The 12,377-nt window shown below is 45.3% G+C and overlaps 1 protein-coding gene across 1 annotated transcript in view; it reads right to left on the bottom strand.

Annotated features, from left to right (window-relative positions):
* Window positions 1–12,377, bottom strand: part of myo5c (myosin VC) — a gene marked incomplete at its 3' end in the record, with an annotated part of 72,006 nt that overhangs the window by 7,925 nt on the left and 51,704 nt on the right. Inside the window, exons 29-39 of the mRNA XM_079502241.1 lie at window positions 10,956–11,022; window positions 9,051–9,231; window positions 8,496–8,577; window positions 6,973–7,036; window positions 6,305–6,473; window positions 5,801–5,885; window positions 4,704–4,808; window positions 4,035–4,189; window positions 3,649–3,738; window positions 1,291–1,441; window positions 151–466 (exon numbers count right to left, since the gene is read on the bottom strand). Coding sequence (XP_079358367.1) covers window positions 151–466; window positions 1,291–1,441; window positions 3,649–3,738; window positions 4,035–4,189; window positions 4,704–4,808; window positions 5,801–5,885; window positions 6,305–6,473; window positions 6,973–7,036; window positions 8,496–8,577; window positions 9,051–9,231; window positions 10,956–11,022 — 1,465 coding nt within the window. The remainder of the gene's footprint in view (window positions 1–150; window positions 467–1,290; window positions 1,442–3,648; window positions 3,739–4,034; window positions 4,190–4,703; window positions 4,809–5,800; window positions 5,886–6,304; window positions 6,474–6,972; window positions 7,037–8,495; window positions 8,578–9,050; window positions 9,232–10,955; window positions 11,023–12,377) is intronic.

Below are 12,377 nucleotides of genomic sequence, written 5' to 3'. Positions count from 1 at the left end.
TTTTGGCTCCGAGATAGTAGTGGAGTAGAAGTAAAAGTACTGGAAATTGGAAATACTCAAGTAAAGTACAAATACCTCAAAACTGTACTTAAGTACAGTACTTAAGTAAAAGTACTTAGACATTTTCCACCAACTGCAGATATGACCCACCTGATCTGCATGCCCTTGCGGCAGGACGACATGTCCTTGCGGAGCAGGACGTTGTTGAAGGTGAGCGCGCAGATGAGGAAGAACATCTGCTTGACAGCCTGGGCGAGCAGCGACCTCTCCATGGCGTGCTGCAGCATGGTGCTGTGGAACAGGCTGAGCTGGCCCAGGACCGAGCCCATGGTGAACGCCTTATCGCCAGCAGCGTCAAACGCACCGCTGCCGCCGCCGCCGCTGCTGCTGCTGGAGCGCTTCCTGAAGCCGGGAGGCTTCATGCTGGACATGCCCTGGAGGCTCTCGTGCTCCAACATGCCTGGAACTGGTATAGGACAACACAGTTTGATAAAGCTCATCATGTCTGGAAATTACGTTGCCGCTTTAGAAATCTGTTTCACATTCTCAGTGTATGAAACAAGTATTGTGGTTGGTCGTAAAATATCGTATCCGGGGGAAATGCATCTGACGGATGTTCCGGCCCGACACTTCCTCCGATACCGTCTCTCCCCTTAGGTTGCATTTGTGACCAGGCTTTTCTCTTGGCAGATGAGTAAGGCTGGGACCGAGGCGAATAGGAATGAGGGTGTTGACTAGGCATGTAACGATTCACTCAACTCACGATACGATTCGTATCACGATATGAGGTTCACGATACGATTTTTCACGATATTTTAAACAAAAACATTTTTTTTAATATCATTTTATATAATTTATCTTCCCCCCCCCCCCCCCCCCCCCGAGCTTTTTTTCACATTTTTTATATATCTACATTGCAAAAGAAGTAGCATTACCTTTGACAGTGCAGAAACATAATTGCCTTCCTTGATAGCATCAACGACCATCATCACCTGGGCACAGTCACAGACACACACAGCTCCCCTCTACAGTGCTCTACTACTGAAAGTGACTATCATTTCTCTCCAAAAGCACTTGAATATGATGGAATTTGACTAAAGCTCACATTTCACAGCACGCACCATAATTCACTAGCCCCCTTAAAAACAAAACAAAAAACAACATTTTTTATGTTTTGTTTTTTTGAAAATCGATTTTTTTATTTCAATAAATCGATTCATATCGTCGGGATTAATATCGATATATATATGGATATACGATTTATCGTTACATGCCTAGTGTTGACCGTACCGATCATAGGAGTGAGGGTCTTGTCCAGCACAGAGATGAACTGGTGGTAGATGTGGATGTTCAGGTCGCTGAGGATTTGTCGGTGTTCCGACAGGTCAAAGTTCTGGAGGCAGTTCTGGTTCTGACGGCTCGTGTTCTGCTTGGTGAACTCCTGTTGAAAACACACGCACGCAAACACACACACGCAGACACACACACGTTCCGTAAAACACGTAAACATGTAACATTGTTACGACCTCCCGTTAGTCCAGACGATTACTAACACTATCCCAAACCCTAACTTCAGTCTTAACCAGCCACGTAGGTCGCTAATCCTAGCCTCAGTCTTAATCAGCCACGTAGGTCGCTAATCCTAGCCTCAGTCTTAACCGGCCACGTAGGTCGCTAATCCTAAATTCAGTCTTAACCGGCCACGTAGGTCGCTAATCCTAGCCTCAGTCTTAACCAGCCACGTAGGTCGCTAATCCTAAATTCAGTCTTAACCGGCCACGTAGGTCGCTAATCCTAACTTCAGTCTTAACCAGCCACGTAGGTCGCTAATCCTAGCCTCAGTCTTAACCAGCCACGTAGGTCGCTAATCCTAGCCTCAGTCTTAACCGGCCACGCAGGTCGCTAATCCTAGCCTCAGTCTTAACCGGCCACGTAGGTCGCTAATCCTAAATTCAGTCTTAACCGGCCACGTAGGTCGCTAATCCTAACTTCAGTCTTAACCGGCCACGTAGGTCGCTAATCCTAGCCTCAGTCTTAACCGGCCACATAGGTCGTTAATCCTAACCTCAGTCTTAACCCGCCACGTAGGTCGCTAATCCTAGCCTCAGTTTTAACCGGCCACGTAGGTCGCTAACCCTAAACAGTCTAGGAAGACAACATTACACATTCTGTAGACATGACGCTAGTATGTATGTCGCAGGGACTAACCGCAAATCCATCCCTTGTTGCTGAGTGCCATAGTCTTTGGTATGACCCGGCCCGGGGATCGAACCTCAACCTCCCAGTCTCAGGGCGGACACTCTAACCACAAGGTCACTGAGCTTAGTCATCACAGCTGTTTCTATTTAGTTTTGGTCAGTGACAAAAAGGTAGTCGACGGACATTTTTCATCAGTTTAAACTTACACGGCAGCGGTCTCTAGAGAAAACGGCTAAATCAAACAAGCAGTTGAGACGAATAACCATCTACAGACTAGTAAATCCATCCCATCCATCCATCTTCAACCGCTTATCCGTAGTCGGGTCCCGGGGGCAACAGCACCACCAGCGAGCTCCAGACTTCCCTCTCCAGAGCAACAGTAGTAACTTCATTCTCTGCGATCCTGAGGCGTTCCAAGTCCATTTTGGAGATATAATTCCTCCATCTGGTCCTCGGTCCGCCCTGGGGTCTTCTTTCAGCGGGACATACATCTAGGACCTCCCTAGGGAGACACTCGAGAGGCATCCTAACCAGATGCCCCGAACCACCTAAGCTGGCTCCTTTCCAAGCGCAGAAGCAGCGACTCTACTCCGAGTCTCTCCCACGTGACTGAACTTCTCACCCTATCTCTAAGGGAGATGCCAACTACCCGCCTGAGAAAATTAATTTTGTCCGCTTGTATCCGTGACCTTATTCTTTCGGTCATGACCCACACTTCATGACCATAAGTGAGAGTAGGAACGAAGATTGCTCGGTAGACAAAATGCTTTGCCTTCTGGCTCAGCTCTCTTTTCGTCACAACAGTGCGGTACAGCGACTGCAGTACCGGTCTAAGATGGAGTCTGAGAGGTGATCATGAGTTTTCAGACTACGGCGGAAGATTGGGTAGTTCTTCTTATCTGCTCTCCATTGTACTACTTCAGAACAATGTTCTCACCTCCTCCCCACTGTACAGAACAATGTTCTCACCTAATCCCCACTGTACAGCACAATGTTCTCACCTCCTCCCCACTGTACAGAACAATGTTCTCACCTCCTCCCCACTGTACAGAACAATGTTCTCACCTCCTCCCCACTGTACAGAACAATGTTCTTACCTCCTCCCCACTGTACAGAACAATGTTCTCACCTCCTCCCCACTGTACAGAACAATGTTCTTACCTCCTCCCCACTGTACAGAACAATGTTCTCGCCTCCGTCCCACTGTACAGAACAATGTTCTTACCTCCTCCCCACTGTACAGAACAATGTTCTCGCCTCCTCCCCACTGTACAGAACAATGTTCTCACCTCCTCCCCACTGTACAGAACAATGTTCTCGCCTCCTCCCCACTGTACAGAACAATGTTCTCATCTCCTCCCCACTGTACAGAACAATGTTCTCACCTCCTCCCCACTGTACAGAACAATGTTCTTACCTCCTCCCCACTGTACAGAACAATGTTCTTACCTCCTCCCCACTGTACTGTTTCAGACAGTTCAGCAGGCAGTACATGTTGGACAGCCAGAAGGACAGCATCTCAACGTCTTTGTGATGATCCTGAAATGCAGGGGGGAAAAAGGTTTGCTTCAGTTACGTTGTGTTCGAGGCTTCTCTTTACCGTTTAGTACTGCACCCGTTTAGTCACACCATCACTAATCACGGGTATAGTTTACCCAATGTAAAATATTCCATAAAAAAATATATTTCTCATCAAAATATATTGAAGTAGAGCAATACAATAGTCCATCCATCATGACTTTTCATAAAAAACAGCGGGGCAAAATCGGTGAAACCTTCTGATGACTGCGTTTATCATTAACTCACCAACACCACCCGCTTCATCAATAACTCACCAACACCACCCTCTTCACTCCGATGATGACGGCATTCATCAGAGACTTCAGCTTGGCTCCGTCGTTCAGGTAGTCGGTGTGACGGACGCACATGAACAGGATGTGAGCTGGAAGTCCTGGCAGCATGTTGACCACCACGCCTCTGGGCTTCATCTCTACAATATATATATAAATATATACATAAATATATACACAGCATGTTGACCACCACACCTCTGGGCTTCATCTCTACAATATATATATATAAATATATACATAAATATATACACAGCATGTTGACCACCACACCTCTGGGCTTCATCTCTACAATATATATATAAATATATACATAAATATATACACAGCATGTTGACCACCACACCTCTGGGCTTCATCTCTACAATATATATATAAATATATACATAAATATATACACAGCATGTTGACCACCATGCCTCTGGGCTTCATCTCTACAATATATATAAATACATATATACACCACATGTTGACACCACGCCTCTGGGCTTCATCTCTACAATACGATACAAAATCCATGATTATGCGGTGAAACATGCAGGGTTTATAGGTGCTTTTATATGCGGTGAATTCCCGGGAAGTTGTGAAATATGCAAAAAAGTGGCAAAATAAGTGAACAGGTGTAGAGAGTAGGACGGCTGCATCCATCCATACCCAGGATGACGTTCTGAATGACGCGCGCCTCGTCCTCTCTGTTGAACTCCAACATTCCCAGGTATTCCTTGGGAGCAGCGAGGGTGGCTGCTGCTGCCTGCTTGTCTGAGAGACACATAAACTGGTGTAACACTATGAGAGACACATACACTGTTGTAACACTATGAGAGACACACAAACTGGTGTAACACTATGAGAGACACACACACTGGTGTAACACTATGAGAGACACACAAACTGTTGTAACACTATGCGAGACACCTAAACTGGTGTAACACTATGAGAGACACCTAAACTGGTGTAACACTATGAGAGACACATAAACTGGTGTAACACTATGAGAGACACATAAACTGTTGTAACACTATGAGAGACACACAAACTGTAGCCTCGGAAACCCAGACGTTTTTATTACCAGGGAGGGAAAAAAAAGTCTGGGGCCGAGTCCACTTCAATTCGGCATAGAGTAGCGCAAACGTCGATCACTCTCTGTGATAGTCCTCTCTCTTGACGAGAGAGGACTATGAGAGACACATCATCAATTGAAATACAAATAAAATGTATTGCGGCGCAAACAGCAGGGGGTGCAAACGAGTTAAACTCCATTCCTTGTGCAACGTGCTATTAAAACAAGAAGGAAATACAGGATCATTGTAAGGGAATTGATTAAAAAAAAGTGTTTTCAGTCATTTTGCATTGAATAGGAGAAAACACAGTAAAAAAGGAGAAAATACTGAATAAGATAAATAATAATAATAATAATAATAATAATAATAATAATAATAATAATAATAATAATAAGCGTAAATGTAATAATACTAATACTAATACTAATACTAATACTAATACTAATACTAATAATAATAATAATAATAATAATAGAACACTCGCACACATCCATTTCAGTCTAGCGGCAAAAAAATAAAAATAGCGAACCGCGCAGATGAAGCGACAAGTTTCCACACTGCTGCTTTTTCTGACATTCTCGTACAATGAAGTGCAGCATTAATTTATGGGGGAAAAAAATAAAATTTGAGATACAGTAAAATATTTCTGCCCGGCGACAGCGAGGCTATGTAGAATGGATGACCTCTGACCTTTCTCCGACGTTTCCAGGCTCCTGATTTGATGGTTGAGTTTCTTTATCAGCCGATCTTTCATGTCCAGCTGCTCCTCCATGTCCTGGAGAGACGTACAGTACGCACGCACACAAACACACGCACGCCCACACACATGCACCATGCACGCACGCACGCACACGTGCACGCACACACGTTTGTGTTACTACACTACATCGACATTATTTTGAAGACGGTGATTTTTACGAATGGCATTTTTAACCATAAGCCTAAAGCCGAACAAAATCATAACAGATCTACAAGCCCACAACACAACTAAGTGTAAATCAGACGTAACTCTGTCTAATCTTATTCTTCTAAATGTCTAATCATAATCGTCATAACCCCAACCTCAATCTCTAAACATTTTAACCATACAATTAAATTATTTATGGTCCTCAAAAGTAGTATAGTCACGCGCATGCACACACACACATACACACACACACGCACACACACACACACGCACACGCACACACGCACCATGCTGTGAGCGGTGAGGCACGCGGCCTCCTCACTCAGCCGGCTGACTTCCTGTGCGTGTGAGACCTTGTGTCCGCTCAGCCGCTGGTTGGAGTCCCGCTGCTCGTCCAGCTCCTCCTGCAGACGCTGCATGGCCTCCTTCAGGTCCTCAGCCTGCTGCTCCGAGGCCCTGCATGGGCGGCGACCGGTGGTTATGGCTAACGTTACTTTCTAAAGTTTTTCTCATTTTGACCTGGGAACGATTCTACTATTGTCTTCTAAATCCTGACGGTTTTCTCGAAAAACCCATGTTTCTATGTCAGTGGTGCTCAACCTATTTCATGTCAAGCCAAAATGTAATTGGCCGCCGACCCCCATCTGAAAATATGTTGTTCCAGGGACCCCCCCAGAAGCAAAGTTAAAAACGTTAAAAACGTTCGCTCTGAAAGAATATATATTCAAATATTTGCGCCACATTTTCACGATTCTTCAAAAATAGCAGATCTACAAGCTCGTCGCTATGAGCTTGTAGATCTGGTATTTTTCAATAGCTAAAGAATAACATAATTCTTAATCTTAAAACACCAAAAGGGGTTCCCGCCCAGAATGGGTTGAAGGGACACTTCCTGTTTACATTTATGTAGTAAGTATTGAATCAATCAAAGTCATAGAGGTTTTTCTTCTTTTACCTGCTTTGCAATCTGTGCTCTTCAACTTTCTTCTGTAGAGCGTTGGAGATCTCATCCGTTTTATCTAATACATGACACAGAAAGTTCACTGCGCTGCGCTGCACTGCACTGTACTGTACGGTACGGTACGGTTACACACATCACAATCTCACAAAGAGTGAAATACAGTTTCCCTATGTGACAGCTGCTGAAAGTTGGGCCACCATTAATAATATTTTTTTGCATGATTCTGAATCCATTGCAAGCATTTGTTTTGCATGGAAAACACTCCTCAGGCCTAAAAACGTCCATAGCCGTCATCACAACATGTGATGACCTGGAAAAGGCAGTTTATCAGTAATCCCTGTAGCTAAGCTCCACACACGCGCGCACACACACACACACACACACACACACACACACACGCACAGGCACGCGCACGCGCACACGCACACACACACACAGATAAAAAGCCATGTCACAATTATTAGTCGCTAATCTCCATTATTTGAGATAATTGCAGTTATTTTGTCATAATCGTCTAAATAAAAAAGCAGGAATCGCAGATCTACAAGCTTGTGAATCGTGACGCACCATAGGCTTTCACTTATTTTTTTCCCCACATATAAAATTATGAAATATGTCAGTAGTTTATTTGTATATTTAAGTTATTGTCACTACCTACCCTGTGCAAATGTTTATATTTAATTTGGATGAATGTTTCCCAATGTGTGCAATCTCAAAAACACAATTAAATAATTTAATCACAACTATTTGTGTGACAATTAATCGTCAGTGTTTTGACTGCAAATCAGTTTTAGCCATAGTCTTCTGAATGAAATGTAATTTAGTTTTACAGTCAATTTTGTCGACAAAGAAATATTTCGGCGGTGCCTCGATGGCGTCGGAAAGGCTGATTTTACACTTGGTTGCATGCTGAAAATAGCCGATCTACAAGCTCACAACGTGTCCCAGCGCGATGCGCTAAGACCTCGTATATCTGCTATTTTTCAGAGCGAAACACCGGAGCGCAACCAAACATAAAATGACTTGTCTTTTTAGTTCTACTGGATCTCTTCTCCACTAGTCCCTCACTGTCAAGAAAATGAACATGCTGTAACTGACCTGCTAACTCTCTACTCTGCAGAGATGGAAAGTAACTAAGTACATAATACTTAAGTACTGCACTTAACTCAATCCCCGACGGGATTAATTCAAGGCATGCCAGGATATCGCCCCGTTCAACCCTTATTTTGAAGATCCAAAACACGGCGACTGGATGTTGTGTCAGTTTAATGGTGTGTGTGTGTGTGTGTTGTCGGATCGATTGTTATTGTTTCACTAGCAAAGGAGAAGTACAGGTCGGCGCCATTACTGCGACCGTCAGGCTCCGTACAAAAAAGCGTTGTTTTGACCAGAAATGCCGCCTGGGAGGGGGATTTGGAGTCTAAAGCGACTGAAATATGAAATTGTCTATGAATAATTTCTTACTTTTGGTACTTTAAGAACATTCTGTACTTTGGGGCTCAACTCCACACACTGACCTGCTGACTCTGTGCTCTGTAGCTCCAGCTCCTGTTTGTGTCGTTGAAGCTCTGACACGCTCTGTTGCAGCTCTGGTATGACCTGTGAACGCACGCACGCACGCACGCACGCACGCATGCACGCACGCACGCACACGCACACGCACACGCACACACGCACACACAATCAGAATTATCTTTATCGTCACATTTTCTTTTATAAAGAAGTGGATGCAATTTGTTTTTGTGCATTGTTTCCAATCCATCGTGTCAATTTCACTGAGCCTGGTGGTGGAGGTGGGCCTCCTGGTGGAGGTGGGCCTCCTGGTGGGAGGTGTCTATACTCTCAGCGTTCTCCTCAGTGGGCCTCCTGGTGGAGGTGAGCCTCCTGGTGCAGGTGTCTCTATACTCACGGCGTTCTCCTGGGTCAGCCTGGTGGTGGAGGTGGGCCTCCTGGTGGAGGTGAGTCTCCTGGTGCAGTTATCTATACTCACAGCATTCTCCCGGGTGAGCCTGGTGGTGGAGGTGGGCCTCCTGGGTGGAGGTGGGCCTCCTGGTGCAGTTATCAATACTCACAGCGTTCTCCTGGGTGAGCCTGGTGATCTCCAGGTGGACCTCCTCGTGGAGGTGGCTCTTCTCCTGGAACAGCCTCTGCAGGTGGAGGTTCTCCTTGTTCAGGTGCTCCACCTTCCTGCTCAGCACCTCCGCCTGGCGCTCATGGCCGTCCGCCTGCTCCCTCTGGTGGCGCTGCAGCACACTGCAGGCAACCACAACAACAAGAACACGGAGGGCTATACTGGCAGGGATTTTCAACCAGTGGTCCGGGGACCACCAATGGTCCTTGAGAGGGTTCCAGGCGGTCCCCCAGCTAAATGATGGAGAGTTGGTAACCAGATGGACCCTTTTTAGATCTTTAACTCTTGAGAGGGTAAAATAAAGCCAAGTGGACCCTTACGGAAGAGTTAAATTATTGTCAAACATCTGCATTACTTTTACAAGAAGTAGAATAATTGTTATTTTGATCAATGTTTGCCCGTTATCTCTCCTAATGGTACCAACATCATCACAGCATGGAATTGTGGACATCTTATCCAACGATAACAGAATATTCTAAGTCTTGAGTCTGAGAGGCTAAATTAAAATCTCATCAAATGGTGGTCCGTGGCTCAAATGCCGATTAAATAATGGACCTTCATATGAGAACTTAAGGTTTGAAAAACTGCTGCTATAGTGGCATAATGGAATGCCTCGTGAGTCGTTTATACTAAAGGGGAATGCCACTCTCCTCTTCCACACAACAACAAGCTAAAGGTATGTTAAGGTAAGGTAGGTTATTTCCACTAAAACGCGACAAGTTTGTATGCGCTGCTTCTTCGCTTGGAAAGGAGCCAGCTTAGGTGGTTCGGGCATCCGGTTAGGATGCCTCTTGAGCGTCTCCCTAGGGAGGTCCTCGATGCATGTCCCACTGGGAGGAGACCCCAGGGCAGACCAAGGATGAGTTGGAGGGATTATAGGGCTCCATTTTCGTCACAGCTAAACCCCTTATCCCTAAACTTCTTTGCCTTTTTTACTATTTTGAAAAACATTTTTGAATAGTTCAACTAGCCAATCTACATTGACACATTGTGAGCTTGTAGACTGGCCATTTTAACTATTCAAAAATGTTTTTCAAAGTAGTAAAAAAGGCAAAGAAGTTTAGGAATAAGGGGTTTAGGGGTGACGAAAATGGAGCCCAAAATCATCAATATCTGCCGAGATCGCCTTGGGATCCCAGAGAATGAAGTTACTAATGTTGCTCTGGAGAGGGAAAGTCTGGAGCTCTCTGCTGGAGCTGTTGCCCCCGCGACCCGACTACGGATAAGCGGTTGAAGATAGTTGGATGGATAGTAATAGAGTACTAGTAAAAGAGTACCTGGTAGCATGTTGCATGTTGTCGCAAGCAGTGAGCATATCTTCTACATCATAGATCTTATCAGGATCATCCGCTGTCAAACTGTGTGCGCACGCACACACACACACACACACACACACACACACACACACACACACACACACACACACACACACACACACACACACACACACACACACACACACACACACAGTGATCATCATGCTGTTAACATGCACAATTATTTAGTGACAGAGACAGAGTTCGATGACATGTAAATGTACGGTCCAATTATTTATTGACAGAGACAGAGTTCGATGACATGTAAATATACGGTCCAACCGAGCTGTCTTGGGTGAACGAGCTGTGGGTCTACAGCCAAATGCCAATCGATAAGCGATTAAAGCGACTGGAAACAAATCTATATCTTCAGGTATGAACGCAGCTTTAGATGACATGAATGTACAGTCCAATGATTTAGTGACAAGACCACAGTAAGATGACATTATGTTAGAGTCCAAAGGAACATCATTACGATAAGTTAAATAATATAATATGTGAATTAATGAAACATGCTAAAAGTGTCTCACCGTGAAAGCAGCTCCTCCTCCTCTCCTACTCCACCCAGCATCTTCCTGATGATCTCGTTCATTTTGGCTACACAACACAAGAGGAGTGGTGTGAGAAACTCTGCTTTCAATCACAACACAACACAAGTGGAGTGACCTGACCCTAGAACACTAAACACGGACAATTATATTCTTGTAATTTTCATAATGTTGCTGAGGTCTGAGGTGGGTGGGTCCTCCGTAGGCGTGCATAAGGACTTTTTTCTTCTAAGAGTGACTTAGAAGAATTCACATTCTCCCATGTGCCAGGAATGGGTGGACCAAAGGAGAAGTTCCCAGCTCCATTATTGTTTTAGGAATATTTTTTAAAATAATATCCACATTTTTCCACACTTCGCCCTACGTTACGCCTGTTTAGGGCTCTATCCTCGTCCATGCTAAAGCCCTTATCCCTAAACTACTTTTTTTTCAATTTTGAAAAACATTTTTGTTTGATGCGGGAATGCGGGTATCCCCACTCATGGGGTATCCATCCCATGAGTGCATCCCATTCCTGCGGTGCTGTTGGTGCAGTTAATATAAATAGGATGATATCATCGGTTGATGACACGGCTTAGGGGTGACAAAAAAAGCTCATCTGCACGTCTCAATTTCAGACTGGTGTCTCCTCAACATAAATAGCCTAGAAACTAGACAAATCTGCCACCCTGGGGAGGCAGGGATGTTAGCCTGGCCAGGCCAGGCCACACCATCATGTACCTCTGGTGTGTTCAGACTGCTAGCTGCCAGGCTACACCATCATGTACCTCTGGTGTGTTCAGACTGTCTGCTGCCAGGCTACAGCATCATGTACCTCTGGTGTCTTCAGACTGTCTGCTGCCAGGCTACAGCATCATGTACCTCTGGTGTGTTCAGACTGCTAGCTGCCAGGCTACAGCATCATGTACCTCTGGTGTGTTCAGACTGCTAGCTGCCAGGCTACATCATCATGTACCTCTGGTGTGTTCAGACTGCTAGCTGCCAGGCTACATCATCATGTACCTCTGGTGTGTTCAGACTGTCTGCTGCCAGGCTACAGCATCATGTACCTCTGGTGTGTTCAGACTGCTAGCTGCCAGGCTACACCATCATGTACCTCTGGTGTGCTCAGACTGCTAGCTGCCAGGCTACATCATCATGTACCTCTGGTGTGTTCAGACTGCTAGCTGCCAGGCTACACCATCATGTACCTCTGGTGTGTTCAGACTGCTAGCTGCCAGGCTACACCATCATGTACCTCTGGTGTGCTCAGACTGCTAGCTGCCAGGCTACATCATCATGTACCTCTGGTGTGTTCAGACTGCTAGCTGCCAGGCTACACCATCATGTACCTCTGGTGTGTTCAGACTGCTAGCTGCCAGGCTACATCATCATGTACCTCTGGTGTGTTCAGACTGCTAGCTG

This window comes from Electrona antarctica (genome assembly GCF_951216825.1).
Source record: "Electrona antarctica genome assembly, chromosome: 5".
NCBI lineage: Eukaryota > Metazoa > Chordata > Actinopteri > Myctophiformes > Myctophidae > Electrona > Electrona antarctica.
Note: the sequence above shows the minus strand (reverse complement) of the source record. Positions and strands in the feature narration are given on the sequence as shown.